At 44.5% G+C, this 15,254-nt stretch overlaps 1 protein-coding gene across 12 annotated transcripts in view; it reads right to left on the reverse strand.

Moving 5' to 3' along the window:
- samd4a (sterile alpha motif domain containing 4A) overlaps positions 1 to 15,254 on the reverse strand; it is a 205,501-nt gene that overhangs the window by 133,493 nt on the left and 56,754 nt on the right. For 11 of the 12 annotated variants that reach the window (XM_061815858.1, XM_061815860.1, XM_061815853.1 and 8 more), the window contains 3 exons: positions 8,422 to 8,709; positions 5,205 to 5,314; positions 4,938 to 5,024 (listed from right to left, as the gene is read on the reverse strand). In XM_061815858.1, coding sequence (XP_061671842.1) covers positions 4,938 to 5,024; positions 5,205 to 5,314; positions 8,422 to 8,709 — 485 coding nt within the window. The remainder of the gene's footprint in view (positions 1 to 4,937; positions 5,025 to 5,204; positions 5,315 to 8,421; positions 8,710 to 15,254) is intronic. The other variant, XM_061815854.1, reaches the window with a different exon arrangement.

Genomic DNA, 15,254 nt, shown 5'->3' on the forward strand with positions numbered 1-15,254 from the left:
ATACGATAGGACTTGTTAATGACCTGAAAAGAGCTGGGACCACCGTTTCCAAGGTGACTGTTGGTAATCCACTAAGACATCATGGTTTGGAAATCATGCATGGCACGGAAGGTTCCCTGCTTAAATCAGCATGTCAAGGATCGTCTTGCTAATGACCATTTGGATGATACAGAGTCATGGGAGAATGTTTTGTACTCAGGTGAGACCAAAATTGAACTTTTTGGTGATAATTTCACAAACCGTGTTTGAAGGAAGACGAATGATGAGTTCCATCCCAAGAACACCATCCCTACAGTGAAGCATGGGGGTGGTAGAATCATGCATTGGGGGTGTTTTTCTGCACATGGGATAGGACGACTGCACTGTATTAAGTAGAGGATGAGTGCGGCCATGTATTGTGAGATTTTGGTGAACAACCTCTTTCCCTCAGTCAGAGCATTGAAGATGGGTCGTGGCTGGGTCTTTCAACATGACAATGACCCGAAGAACACAGCCAGGAAAACCAAGGAGTGGCTCCGTAAGAAGCATATCAAAGTTCTGGCATGGCCAAGCCAGTCTTCAGACAAAAACCCAATAGAAATCTTTGAAGGGATCTGAAACTCCGTGTTTCTCAGTGACAGCCCAGAAAACTGTCTCATCTAGACAAGATCTGTGTGGAGGAGTGGGCAAAACCCCTATTGCAGTCTAAGTAGAAAGCCCCGATGTCATGCCACAGGTTTGATACCACCCATGGTCCACTACAGGAAACGTTTGACCTCTGTAATTGCAAACAAAGGCTACCGTACCAAATAACCTTGGTTTTCTCAGGTGTTCACATAATTATTTGCAGCTGTATCACACAAATCGTAATAATAAAAATAATGCATTGTGATTCCTGGATTTTTCTTTTCAGATTCTCTCTCTCTCGCAGTGGCCATGCAACTCCGATGAAAATCTCAGACACCTTTATGTTTCCTAAGCGGGACAACTTGCAATATGGCAGGGTGTTCAAATACTTGTTTTCTTCACTGTATGTGCGTGAATGAGAGGGGAGGAGAGGGAAGAGTGAGGCTACAGGGAGAAGAGATAGCGAGGGTGGACGACTTCAAATACTTGGGGTCAACAATCCAGAGCAATGGTGAGTGTGGTAAGGAAGTGAAGAAATGAGTCCAAGCAGATTGGAACAGGTGGCGGAAGGTGTCTGGTGTGTTATGTAACAGAAGAGTCTCTGCTAGGATGAAAGGCGAAGTTTATAGTGGTGAGGCTGGCCATGATGACGGTGGCACTGAAGACACAACAGAAAGCAGAACTGGAGGTGGGAGATATGAAGATGTTGAAGTTCTGGCTCGGAGTGAACAGGATGGATAGGATTAGAAATGAGCTAATTAGAGGGACAGCCAAAGTTGGATGTTTTGGAGACAGGGTTTGAGAGAGTAGACTTTGATGGTTTGACATGCCCAGAGGTGAGAGCGTGAGTATGGTGGTGGAACGGTTCTGAAGATGGAGCTGCCAGGCAAAAGAGCGAGAGGAAAAACAAAGAAAAGGCTGATGGATGTTGTGGGGAAGACATGAGGACAGTGGGTGTTAGAGAGGAAGATACATGAGATGGGCTGGGATGAAAAAAGATGACACGCTGTGGTGACCACAAATGGAACAAGCCGAAAGGAAAATACTTTTGACAAATTTATAATCCATACATCCATTTCCATCAATCCATTTTCTACCGCAGTAGCTTAAGCAGGGATACCCAGACTTCCCTTTCCCGAGGCACTTCTTCTCGCTCTTCCGGAGGAATCCCGAGGCGAGGCAGTCCAGCCGAGAGACAGTCTGTCCAGCATTTCCTGGGTCATCCCCGGGGTCTCTTTCCGGTAGGAAATGCCCGGAACACCTCACCAGGTAGGTGTGCAGGAGGCATCTGAATCAGATGCTCCAACAACCTCATCTGGCCCCTTTTAATGCAGTGGAGCAGCGGCTCCACACTGAGCCCCTCCCAGATGACTGAGCAAACTCGAAGGGAGATCCCAGACACCCTGCGGAGGAAACTAATTTTGCCCGCTTGTATCCAGTTAGTGCCAAAAGGTGAGGGTAGTAACGTAGATCAAGTGGATTGACTTCGCCTTTCAACTTAGCTCCATCTTCACCAAAACAGACCAATACAAAGTCCACATCACTTTTGACACTGTACTGATCTGTCTGTCGATCTCCCGTGCCATTCTTCCCTCACTCGTGAACAGGACCCCAAAACACTTGAACTCCTTCACTTGGGCATTGATCTCATCCCAAGCCGGAGAGAGCACGCCACCCTTTTCCGACTGAGGACCATGCTCTCAGACTTGGAGGTGCTGATTCTCACCCCAGCCGCTTCACACTCTGCTGTGAACCGCTCCTGTGAGAGTTAGAGATCACGGCTTGATGAAGCCAACAAAACCACATCATCTGCAAAGAGCAGAAATGTGATGCTGAGGCCACCAAACCGGGCACACTCTACGCCTCAGCTGCGCCTAGAGATTCTGTCCGTGTAAGTAATGAACAAAATCGGTGACAAAGGGCAGCGGAAAGAGGAGTCCAACTATCACCGGAAACGAGTCCAACTTATTGCCGGCAATGCGGAGCAAACTGACAGCAGTTGTACAGGGACCGAACAGCCCATAACAGGAGGTGCGGTAGCCCATAATACCGAAGAACCCCCTACAAGACTCCCCGAGGGACAAGGCCGAATGACTTCTACAAGTCCACAAAACACGTAGATTGGTTGGGGGACTCCCATGCACCCTCAAGGATCCTGCCGAGGGTGTAGAGCTGGTCCACTGTTCCATGGCCAGGACAAAAACCACATTGTTTCTCCTGAATCTGAGATTTGACTTCCCGACAGACCCTCCTCTCAGGCACCCCTGAATAGACCTTACCAGGGAGGCTGAGGAGTATGGTCCCCCTATAATTGGAACACACCCTCCAGTCCAAATTCTTAAAAAGGGGGACCACTACCCCAGTCTGCTAATCCACAGGCACTGTTCTCGATGTCCATGCGATGTTGCAGAGCCGTGTCAACTCGGACAGCCCCACAACATTCAAAGCCTTTAAGGAACTCTGGGCGAATCTCATCCAACCCCGAGGACCTGCCGTTAAGGAGCTGTTTCACCGCTTCAGAGATAAAAGAGTCAGACTCAGACTCTTCATAGGAAGGCATTTTGGTGGAATTGAGAAGGTTTGAGAAGAATTCTCCCCACTGACTCAGATCCAGAGTTGAGGTCAGCGGTGCCCCATCTCCCACTATACACAGTGTTGACGGTCCACTGCTTCCCCCTGCTGAGACGCCAGTCAGTGGACCAGAATTTCTTCAAAGCCATCTTGAAGTCTTTCTCTATGGCCTCATCGAATTCCTACCATGCCCTGACTCTGTGACCATCGAAGCTGCATTCTGCTTGGCCAGCCAGTACTTATCAGCTGTCTCGGGAGTCCCACAGGCCAAAAATGCCCAATAGGACGACTTCAGCTTGACAGCATCCCTGTCCACTAACATGTTTGGGGGTTGCCGCCATGACAGGCACCGACCCTCTCAAGGCCACAGCTCTGCTTGGGCCCCCTCATAATCAATGGAGGCGCGGAAGATGTCCACTCGGGCTCAATGTCCCTGCCTTCCCTGGGACGTGAGTAAAGTTCTTTCGAAGGTGGGGGTTGAAATTCCTTGTGACAGGGGAATCTGCAAACCGTTCCCAGCAGAACCTCACAATATCTTTGGGCCTGCCACATCAGACCAGGATCTTTCCCCACCATTAGAGCCAACTCACCACCAGGTGGTGATCAGTAGACAGCTTCACCCCTCTCTTCACCCGAGTGTCTAAGACATGCAGTCACAAGTCAGATAACACGACCACAAAGTCGATCATCGAACTGAGACCTAGGGTGTCCTGGTGCCAGGTGCACAAGTGGACACCCTCATGCCTGAACATGGTGTTTGTTTTGGACAATCCGTGATGAGCACAGAAGCCCAATAACAGAACACCACTCGGATTCTGAACCGGGAGCCGTTCTGTCACTGTTATCGCCCACGTGGCCATTGAGGTCCCAGCAGAATGATGGAGTCACCAGAGGGTGCCTTCTCCAGCATTCACTCTAAGGACTCCAAAAAGTATGGGTACTCTGAACTGCTGTTTGGTGCATAGGCAGAAACACTTGGGAGCCATTCCCCTACCTGAAGGCAGATGGAGGCTACCCTCTCATCCACCGGTGTAAACCCCAGCGTATAGGCCCTCGAGCCTGGGGGCAATAAGTATACCCACACCTGCTTGGCGTCTGTGGGCAACTCCAGAGTGGAAAAGAGTCTAACCCCTCTCAATAGGAGTGGTGCCAGAGCCAAAGCGGTGTTTCGAGGCGAGTCCGACTACATCGAGTCGGAATTTCTCGACCTCATGGACCAACTCTGGCCCCTTCCCTGCTTAAGAGGTGACATTCCATGTCCCGAGATCCAATTTCTGTAGCCAGGGATCGGATCGCCAAGGTCCCCGCCTTTGGCCACCACCCAGCTCACATCGCACCATCTTAGCTCCTAGTGTCATTGGAACACATAAACCTCTCCACCACAATAAGGTGACCGCCTCAAGGAGGGTTGTATTGTAACTGTTAAATTTGTAATACTGTATATATTATATTTCTAAGGTTATATAACTAAAGATTGAACTACATACCCCCTTTTGTCGCAAATATGCAAAGAGCAATTACTATTTTAAATGTACCAGTACCCACATACACACCCCGCTACTTTGTGGTTTTTCACGGGTGGTTCTGGTCCCAAATTAACTGTGAAAAATGAGGGATTACTGTACGTATGTACGTACGTACGTACATACATACACTCTCTCTACAAACAAATGTGTTTTTTAGATGGGCAGGAGTAATGGTCGTGAGCATCTCGCTTAACAGTCATGACCACGCCATGAAAAACAGAATCCCTAACTGACCTTTTCTAGGCTGCGCAGCATGTTTTGTCTCTCTTTTAGCTTTTGAATGCTAATAACAATCTTGTGTCTTGCTCCTTTGGTGACTTTCTAGAGAAACAACAACAACAAAAAAATGGTATCAAAACATCTGCGCCTTTCGCATAGGTGTCAAGAACATTAAGTTAAATGTTATGGTGGGAAAAAAATGCATTATATAAAAGTAGTGTAAATCGATGCCCAGAAGTATTAACACTATCTATTAAATTTTAACTAATAATCAGTGCGTACCTGCACCTCAAGTTGTTCTTCAGTAAGTGACATCATTTCATCATATATCATGGTGGAAAATAGTGCTGCATACTTATGGAGACGGAGACTCTTCAGCCACGCAGGAACATCTGTGACAAACATAAATGTGGTCACTTCAGCCTACAGTTTAGACTAATGATGAATCAGTACAAGAGTAAAGATTGGACTTTTTTTTTTTTTAACCTATCATATCAAAAGTTGGTATTTGCTTCCAAATATTTATGGGGATCCATATACTGTAAACTTACAATTAAACAAATCATGTCCATATTTTAATTGCACCTCAGGGTTCAACAATTGTTTTTCTTTTATTATTTTTAAGGTCAGTTATTGCGCTATCAGTAATTTTCATTTCAGACTACAACAGTGTTCCCTACCTTTATTGAGCCAAGGCTCACATTTTATATCTCAAAAATCTCAGGCGAAACCACTACACAAAATTCTCAAAAAAAGTATGAATACTGAAATAATGATCTTTTCAATTTGGTCATAGGACAGGACTTGTTTGGAATTGACCAATCATGACTTTCTTTGCATCTGCAAAGTTGTAGAGTAACTATATTGATTATATTTGACTTTAATTTAAACCCAGTTTATGTATGAAGCATAAAGTGGACATTTGTGGTGATAGCCAGGCTGATGGTTCATTTGTGTGATGTCTATCATATCATTTTTATCGAGGTCTTAATGAAATGACATCATTGAGCAACAATTGTATTTCTACCAAATATTCCTAACCTGCTCCTGCACCACTCCTATGTCAATATCCTGGCTCACCAATAAAATTGTGATGGGAGGAGCTATCATGTAAAACAGAGGAGCAGGATCGAGGAATTTCCAAATATAGAAATGAGAGAACCAATAGTGTCTCCAGGGTTTTCATTTGCTTTTATGTTATTTTCATACAAATATTCTATATAGTATACAGTGTAGAACAGTAATTATGACTTCTCTTATTTAATGATGGCTATCTCTGATGTAGCATATTTCATGGATAATATTTTAGTTGGAGTTTAGTGTTATAGAAGTATTTTTCCAAATGTTTGGCACACATGGGGATACTATACATTATGTATCCATATATCCCTCCATAAATCTGTGTATTTTGATGACATCAAGCAATAGTTAAACATTTCCATGTTCATCAAATCACTTGTTTAGTGCTTTTGTTAGTTTCCATTATTTTCTGCACAATTTACAGCATATGCATGACTATTGCTGCATATAAACCAGTTTTCTACAGAACGATCTTACATTATTTAAACAAAACAAATTAAGTATATAGTACAAGACCTCAAATTGCTATATTGACAACACTATTCAGATTCTACTAATTGCACTTACATGAGATATTGTAATCGAAAATACTTGATTTCTTTTTAAAGTATTTCTATACTTTTTCGAGAATGGTTTCATTTTAGTAACATTTGATCCCGAGTTTGTTCATCTCAATAAATTACTACTGTGGGATATTATCATTCAATTTTTTTTCTTTTACGTAAGCATGAAGAACATTGAACTCTGCCATTCGTGAGGGAAAAAAACAGAATTGGTTTACATGAGGCATGCAATGTAATTGATTCTGAAATTCAAATGGGACTTGTGCACCTGTCAACGTGTATCTTGGCCAATGCTTGGTAAAAAACTGCCCCAGCTTTTTCAAGTTTATGGGGTGTCTTCTACAGACTCCACATTTCAGAGCTTTCCACAGGAAAACAATATAATTAAAATTGGGGGTGTTTAGATTAATTACTCTCTTCTCAGAAATTTTTTAGCCGTGCATTTTAAGTCATTAACTTTACTTTTCAATTTCCTGGAACTGGGCATAAAATTTCCCAACAGAAAGTTTACAAAAAGCCAGTCTCGTGATTTTGTTGTACCCTGAATTCCTGTGTCGGATGCAACAACAGCTGGAAAACCAAAACCAATGGATGCACAGAAATTCAGGATAAAAATCCTCATGATGCGATGCTACAAATCAATTTTTTGTGAAATTTGTGTAATTTAATTCAAAATTTAAAATTTCCGACAGTGTGTTGCAGTCTGCAAATCCAGAGGCACTGTCCCCGATGTCCATGGTGACCTCAAGCCCAGAGATAGAAGAGCCCACACTCTGCTTCCTCATGGGAAGGTGTGTCAGTGGAATTGGGGAGGTCTTCCCACCAACTCACAACATCCCGAGTTGAAGTCAGCAGTGCCCCATCCTCACGATACACAGTATTAATAGTGCACTGCTTCCCCCACCTGAGATGCCGGACAGTTGACCAGAATTTCCTTGAAGACTTCTTGAAGTCGTTCTCCATGGCCTCACCGAACTCCTCCCACCCCCGGGTTTTTGCCTCAGCAACCAGCGAAGCTGCATTCCACCTGAGCAGCCGGTACCTATCAGCTTCCTCAGGAGTCCCACTGGCCAGAAATGCCAAATAGGTCTCCTTCTTCAGCTTCAGGTCGTGGATGAGATCCTGCCCCAAATGAAGGATTTCAAGGATCTTGGGGTTTTGTTCATAAGTGTGGGAAAAATGGAGCGGGAGATTGACAGGCGGATCAGTGCAGCATCTGCAGTGATGCAGACTTCATATCAGTATGTTGTGCTGAAGCGGGAGTTAAGTTGAAAGAACAAGATCCCGGATACAAGCGGCCGAAATGAATTTCCTCTGCAGTGTGTCCAGGCTCTCCCTTTGAGACAGGGTGAGAAGCTCAGTGTCGAGCCGCTGCTCCTTTGCATTGAAAGGAACCAGATTAGGTGGCTGGGGCATCTGATTCTGATGCTCCTGAATGCCTCCTTGCTGAGATGTTGCGGGCACGTCCCACCAGAAAGAGACCTCGGGGATGACCCAGGACATGATGTGTCTTGACTGGCGAGGGAACACATTGGGATTCCTCCCGAAGAGCTGGAAGAAGTGGCTGGGGAAATGTAAGTCTGGGTATCCCTGGTTTAACCACTGCCCTCACGACCCGATGCGGAAAAGTGGTAGAGGATTGATGGATGGAGAAACAATTTGTATGCAGGAATTACATTTGGTTGCTCATTTTAAATTTTTGTGTACTAAAATAAAACATGTTGCAATGTAATGTTTTTACAATTCCTTCAGCAAAACTACTGATAATGATCATTTTGGTCACTAAAATAAACGTAGATTGCGTTCACAAGCACATCAAGTTTTGATTGACAGAAAATAAAACCCTCTCCACTCACCCCGCATGCCACTGCCCTCCTCATGGAAGGAACTGCGATATAGACTTAAACCTCCTCCTAAACTGGCCTCTTCCAGATGTTCACTTACTCCACTGCCTGACGAAGCAATGCTGCTTTGAGGAGAGAGGGGTGCGTGATCAGGGGCTGTCCCTCTACTACTACATACATCTTCCTGGGACAGCCAGACAGGACCCATTGGATGATTGCTTGGGCCACTCATTGGTGGAGTTAGAGACACTGAGCGCTTCAGTGGACTGTCCGGCTGGTTGCTACCTCCACTCGTTACAACTGTGAAACATAAGAAGAGTAAGGTTTACAATTAAACCTATGTTCAAAGAAATCATGGCCCAAACAAAATTATGATACAGTACTGCCATTGTTTGGGTAATTCATGGAACTTATATCGCGCTTGAATTCATGCTATTTATATTGTGCTTGGGCGGCACGGTGGTGCAGCTGTAAAGCGTTGTCCTCACAGTTCTGAGGACCAGGGTTCAGTCTTGGCCCTGCCTGTGTGGAGTTGGCATGTTCTCCCCGTGCCTTCGTGGGCACTACGTTTTCCTCCCTCGTCCCAAAAACATGTATTAATTGCACACTCTAAATTGCCCTTGGTGTGATTGTGAGTGCAAATGTTGTCTGTCTCTATGTGTCCTGAAACTGGTTTGCAACCAGTTCAGGGTGTACTCTGCCTCCTGCCTGTTGAAAACAGGGATAGGCTCCAGCACTTCGAGTCTTGTGAGGATAAGCGGCAAAAAAATGGATGGCTGGATGGATGGATATATTGTGCTTCAACACAAGCTCCTGATAGCCAGAGAAGAGCCTCACTCATTTATCAGTCATGAAAATACATAATTGTTGAGTCGATTCATTTGATCCAACCATTTATTTTCTATGTCACTTATCCCCATTAGGGTAATGGGTTGTAGGTGAGTTCGAGGCTATCCCAGCTGAATCTGGGCGGGAAGCAAGGTATACCCTGGTCTGGTCGCCAGCCAATTGGATATTTCAAATTTTACATTGAATGTTATGCATGCTTGTTGTCAACTTTTACCTGGAGTGTAGTGTGGCTTTATGCATGTGTAGGATCATGTGGAATTTTTTTTTCACAGCTGCCTTGACTTTCTGAAGTCCCCTGTTGACTGTCAGATCTTATTAGTTCTCAATAACCCGATTTTTCAACAGGGGACATTGGTTAAAGACCAGGTTAGCATCACTTTTCAAGAGTGGCTTGAAACAAATACAACAAGAAGTTTATTGTATATCTTATAATCCTGTATGTTAAGAATGAAGATGGCCTCAAACGTGTTAAACTATTGGATAGTGGACTCATAAACATGTTGAACTATTAGAGGATACGAAAACATCCATTTTCTGAGACACTTATTGTCACAAGTGTCATGGGAGAACTGGAGCCTATGCCTTACATCTTCTTTCACAACATCAATCAACCTTACAGTATCTTTGGTCTTCCTGTCGCTCTTTGGATTCGCAGCTCCATCCTCATCAGCCTTCTACTAATATACTCATTCTCCTCTGGACGTGTCGAAATCATCGATGTCTGCTCCGTCTAACTGTCTTCCACACATCTAACTTTGGCTGTCCCTCAGAAAAGCTAATTTCTAATCCTATCCAACCATCTTACTCCGAGAGAGAGCCTCAACATTTTCATTTCTACCAGTTCTGTCTGGCCTCATCACTGTTTTATAAACTTTACCCTTCATCCAAGTAGAGACTCTTCTGTCACATAATACAATTGACACCTTCTGCCAGGTACTCCAACCTGATTGGACCCATTACTTCACATCCTTACCAAACTCACCAGTTCTAGGGATTGTTGACCCCAAGCATTTGAAGTCATCCATGCTTGCTATCTCTTCTCCCTGGAGCCTCACTCTCCCCCCTTTAACCCTTCTCATTCCCGAACATATATTGTATTTTACTTTGGCTAATTTCTATTCCTCTCCTTTCCAGTGCATGCCTCCATCTTTCAAATTGTTCCTTTACCTGCTCCTTGTTTTCACTGCAGATCACAATGTAATCTGCGAACCGCCAAGGTGATTCCAGTCCAACCTCATCTGTCAGCCTATTCATGACCACAGCAAAGGGAAAGGGGCTCAGAGCTGATCCCTCATGCAGTCCCACCTCCAATATTAAATTTTTCTGTCACACCTACGGCACACCTCATCACTGTTTCGTAAGAAGATTTTACATTTTGCACGACTTTTATAAGCAATAGTTTCTATAAATAGAAATGTCTCTTGTTCTTTGTTCTTGCTGCTTTATTGTTCTTTATTCTGTATGTCGTACTAGGGCAGCACCGTCTTCCGGAGAAAAATTCCTTGGGTTTTTTTTTTTTTTTTTTTTTTAAACACACTTGGCTTAAAAAAGCTGATTCTGATGTCCTGTAACTATTCTGACATATTTCTCCACCACACAAGACTTACCCATGAAGTACCACAGTTCATCCCTTGGTACTCTGTCATAGGCTTTCTTTAGATCCACAAGACACAATGTAGCTCCTGATGACCTTCTCTGTACTTTTCCACTAGCATCCTCAGGGCAAATAATGCATCTACTTACCTCTGTCCTCAGTCTACCCTCCACTACTTTTTCCCATAATTTCATTGTGTACCTCATCAACTTTATTCCTCTATGGTTGCCACAGCTCTGCAAATCACTTTTGTTCTTAAAAATCTGAACAAGCACACTTTTCCTCCATTGTTCAGGTATGTTCTCACCCGCTAGTATTCTGTTGAATAAGGTGGTTGAAAAAACTCCACAGCCACCTCTCAAAATTTCTTCCATAGCACCTTTCATCAGGACAAACTGCCAGCATGTCTGAAAAATAATCTCATTGTTGTCTATAAAAATCTCCTCAGTAAGGGCATCCAGCGTATAACTGTCATATATATATATATATATATATATATATATATATATATACACGAATTCTACAACCGTTAGGTCGTGGCCCGGGCTTCCTACACCCGAACCCGGAAATGTTAATCTACAAGGCGCAGGTAGTAATTCAGATAATTTAGGTGAAAGACAAAAAAGAGAAGGAAAGCGGCTTAGTCAGAAGAAAAAGAAGAGGAATGCACGATCCCTACAGCTGTGTGTAAGGACTGGATATGAAAGACGGAGAAAATGATTCCTACAGGTTGGCCAGACAGAGGGATGGAGATGGTAAGGATGTGCAGCAAGTCAAGGTGATTAAGAATAGCGATGGAAATATGTGGACTCGTGCCAGTAGTGTGCCAAGTAGATCGAAAGAGTACTTTGAGAAGTTAATGAATGAAGAAACTGGGAGAGAAGGTAGAATAGAAGAGGCAAGCGTGAATGACCGGGAAATGGCATAGATTAGTAAAGAAGTTAGAAAGGCACTGAACAGAATGGAAAAATGGAAAGACAGTTGGTCCCGATGACATACCAGTGGAGGTATGGAAGCAATTTGGTGAGGTGGCTGTGGAGTTTTGACCAACTTATTCAATAGAATACTAGAGAGGACCCCGTAGCTCAGTGGTTAGAGCAAACCAGGGGTTGTGAGTTCGTATCCCACTGGGGCCTCCACTCCCTGAGAAGGGTTGCGTCAGGAAGTGCATCCAGCGTAAAAATGCCAGAAGAATGGCGGAAAAGTGTGCTAGTTCCCATTTTTAAGAACAAAGGCGATTTTCAGAACTGTGGAAACTACAGAGGTATAAAGATGATGAGCCACACAATGAAGTTTTGGGAAAGAGTTTGGAGTGGAGGCTCGACTCAGGACAGAAGTATCTGCAAGCAACAGTACAGTTTCATGTCTAGAAAGAGTACCACAGATGCATTATTTGCCTTGAGGATGCTTGTGGAAAAGTACAGACAAGGTCAGAAGGAAGAGAAGGCACATAAAAAGACTACCATTCACAATCACAATTGTTTTTGGGATGTGGGAGGAAACCAGAGTGCCAGGAGAAAACCACACAGGGACGGGGAGAACATGCACATTCCACACAGGCAGGACCGGGATTTAAAACCCAGTCATCAGAATTGTAAGTCTAACGCTCAAACGAGTCGCACCACAGTGCAAGGTCTAAACTATTTTGTTGAGACTTTTTTGTTTCTAGGATTTATCTTCTTTTCTTCTTTTTATTTTGGCTTGTCCTGTAATGCAGCCCTATGGGGGCACAAACCAGTGCAATCTGTAGGCCGGTCCCAAGCCCGGATAAATGCAGAGGGTTGCGTCAGGAAGGGCATCCGGCGTAAAAACTGTGCCAAACAAATATGAGCGTTCATCTAAAGATCCCATACCGGATCGGTCGTGGCCCGGGTTAACAACGCCCGCCCCCGGCACTGCTAACCTGCAGGGCGTCGGTGGAAAATCAGCTACTGTGGGTCGAAGACAAAGAAGAGGAGGAAACCGGATCCAGCGTCAGAAGAAAAAGAGGAATGCACAGAGCCTACAACTGAGTGTAGGGACTTTGAATGTTGGGACTATGACAGGAAAAGCACAGGAGTTGGTTGACATGATGATTAGGAGAAAGGTTGATATTCTGTGCATCCAAGAGAGCAGGTGGAAAGGTAGTAAGGCTAGAAGTTTGGGAGCAGGGTTTAAATTATTCTACCACGGAGTAGATGGGAAGAGAAATGGAGTAGGAGTTATTTTAAAGGAAGAGCTGGCTAAGAATGTCTTGGAGGTGAAAAGAGTATCAGATCGAGTGATGAGACTAAAATTTGAAATTGAGGGTGTTATGTATAATGTGGTTAGCGGCTATGCACCACAGGTAGGATGTGACCTAGAGTTGAAAGAGAAATTCTGGAAGGAACTAGATGAAGTAGTTCTGAGCATCCCAGACAGCGAGAGAGTTGTGATTGGTGCAGATTGTAATGGACATATTGGTAAAGGAAACAGGGGCGATGAAGAAGTGATGGGTAAGTACGGCATCCATGAAAGGAACTTTGAAGGGCAGATGGTGGTGGACTTTGCAAAAAGGATGGAGATGGCTGTAGTGAACACTTATTTCCAGAAGAGGGAGGAACATATAGTGACCTACAAGAGCGGAGGTAGAAGCACGCAGGTGGATTATATTTTGTGCAGACGATGTAATCTGAAGGAGGTTACTGACTGTAAAGTAGTGGTAGGGGAGAGTGTAACTCGACAGCATAGGATGGTGGTGTGTAGGATGACTCTGGTGGTGGGTAGGAAGATTAAGAAGACAAAGGTAGAGCAGAGAACCATGTGGTGGAAGCTGAAAAAGGAAGAATGTTGTGCAGCCTTCCGGAAAGAGGTGAGACAGGCTCTCGATGGACAACCGAAGCTCCCGGAAGACTGGACGACGACAGCCAAGGTGATCAGAGAGACAGGCAGGAGAGTACTTGGTGTGTCATCTGGTAGGAAAGGGGAGAAGGAGACTTGGTGGTGGAACCCCAAAATACAGGGAGTCATACAAGGAAAGAGATTAGCGAAGAAGAAGTGGGATACTGAGAGGACTGAGGAGAGGCGAAAGGAGTACATCGAGATGCGACGTAGGGCAAAGGTAGAGGTGGCAAAGGCTAAACAAGAGGCATATGAAGACATGTACACCAGGTTGGACACGAAAGAAGGAGAAAAGGATCTCTACAGGTTGGCCAGACAGAGGGATAGAGATGGGAAGGATGTGCAGCAGGTAAGGGTGATTAAGGATAGAGATGGAAATGTGTTGACTGGTGCCGGTAGTGTACTAAATAGATGGAAAGAATACTTTGAGAAGTTGATGAATGAAGAAAATGAGAGAGAAGGAAGAGTTGAAGAGGCAAGAGTGAAGGACCAGGAAGTGGAAATGATTACTAAGGGGGAAGTCAGAAAGGCACTACAAAGGATGAAAAATGGAAAGGCAGTTGGTCCTGATGACATACCGGTAGAGGTATGGAAGCAATTTGGAGAGATGGCTGTGGAGTTTTGACCAACTTATTCAACAGAATACTAGCGGGCGAAAAGATGCCTGAAGAATGGAGGAAAAGTGTTCTAGTTCCCATTTTTAAGAACAAAGGGGATGTTCAGAGCTGTGGGAACTATAGAGGAATAAAGTTGATGAGCCACACAATGAAGTTATGGGAAAGAGTAGTGGAGGCTAGACTCAGGACAGAAGTAAGTATCTGCGAGCAACAGTATGGTTTCATGCCTAGAAAGAGTACCACAGATGCATTATTTGCCTTGAGGATGCTCGTGGAAAAGTACAGAGAAGGTCAGAAGGAGCTACATTGTGTCTTTGTGGATCTAGAGAAAGCCTATGACAGAGTACCAAGAGAGGAACTGTGGTACTGCATGCGTAAGTCTGGTGTGGCAGAGAAGTATGTTAAAATAGTACAGGACATGTATGATGGTAGCAGAACAATGGTGAGGTGTGCCTTAGGTGTGACAGAGGAATTTAAGGTGGAGGTGGGACTGCATCAGGGATCAGCTCTGAGCCCCTTCCTGTTTGCAGTGGTAATGGATAGGCTGACAGATGAGGTTAGACTGGAATCCCCTTGGACCATGATGTTCGCAGATGATATTGTCATATGCAGTGAAAGCAGGGAGCATGCAGAGGAACAATTGGAAAGATGGAGACATGCACTGGAAAGGAGAGGAATGAAGATTAGCCGAAGTAAAACAGAATATATGTGCGTGAATGAGAAAAGTAGAGGGGGAAGAGTGAGGCTACAGGGAGAAGAGATAGCGAGGGTGGACGACTTCAAATACTTGGGGTCAACAATACAGAGCAATGGAGAGTGTGGTCAGGAAGTGAAGAAACGGGTCCAAGCAGGTTGGAACAGCTGGCGAAAGGTGTCTGGTGTGTTTTGTGACAGAAGAGTGTCTGCTAGGATGAAGGGCAAAGTTT

Source organism: Syngnathoides biaculeatus, chromosome 3 (genome assembly GCF_019802595.1).
Source record: "Syngnathoides biaculeatus isolate LvHL_M chromosome 3, ASM1980259v1, whole genome shotgun sequence".
Classification (NCBI taxonomy): Eukaryota; Metazoa; Chordata; class Actinopteri; order Syngnathiformes; family Syngnathidae; genus Syngnathoides; species Syngnathoides biaculeatus.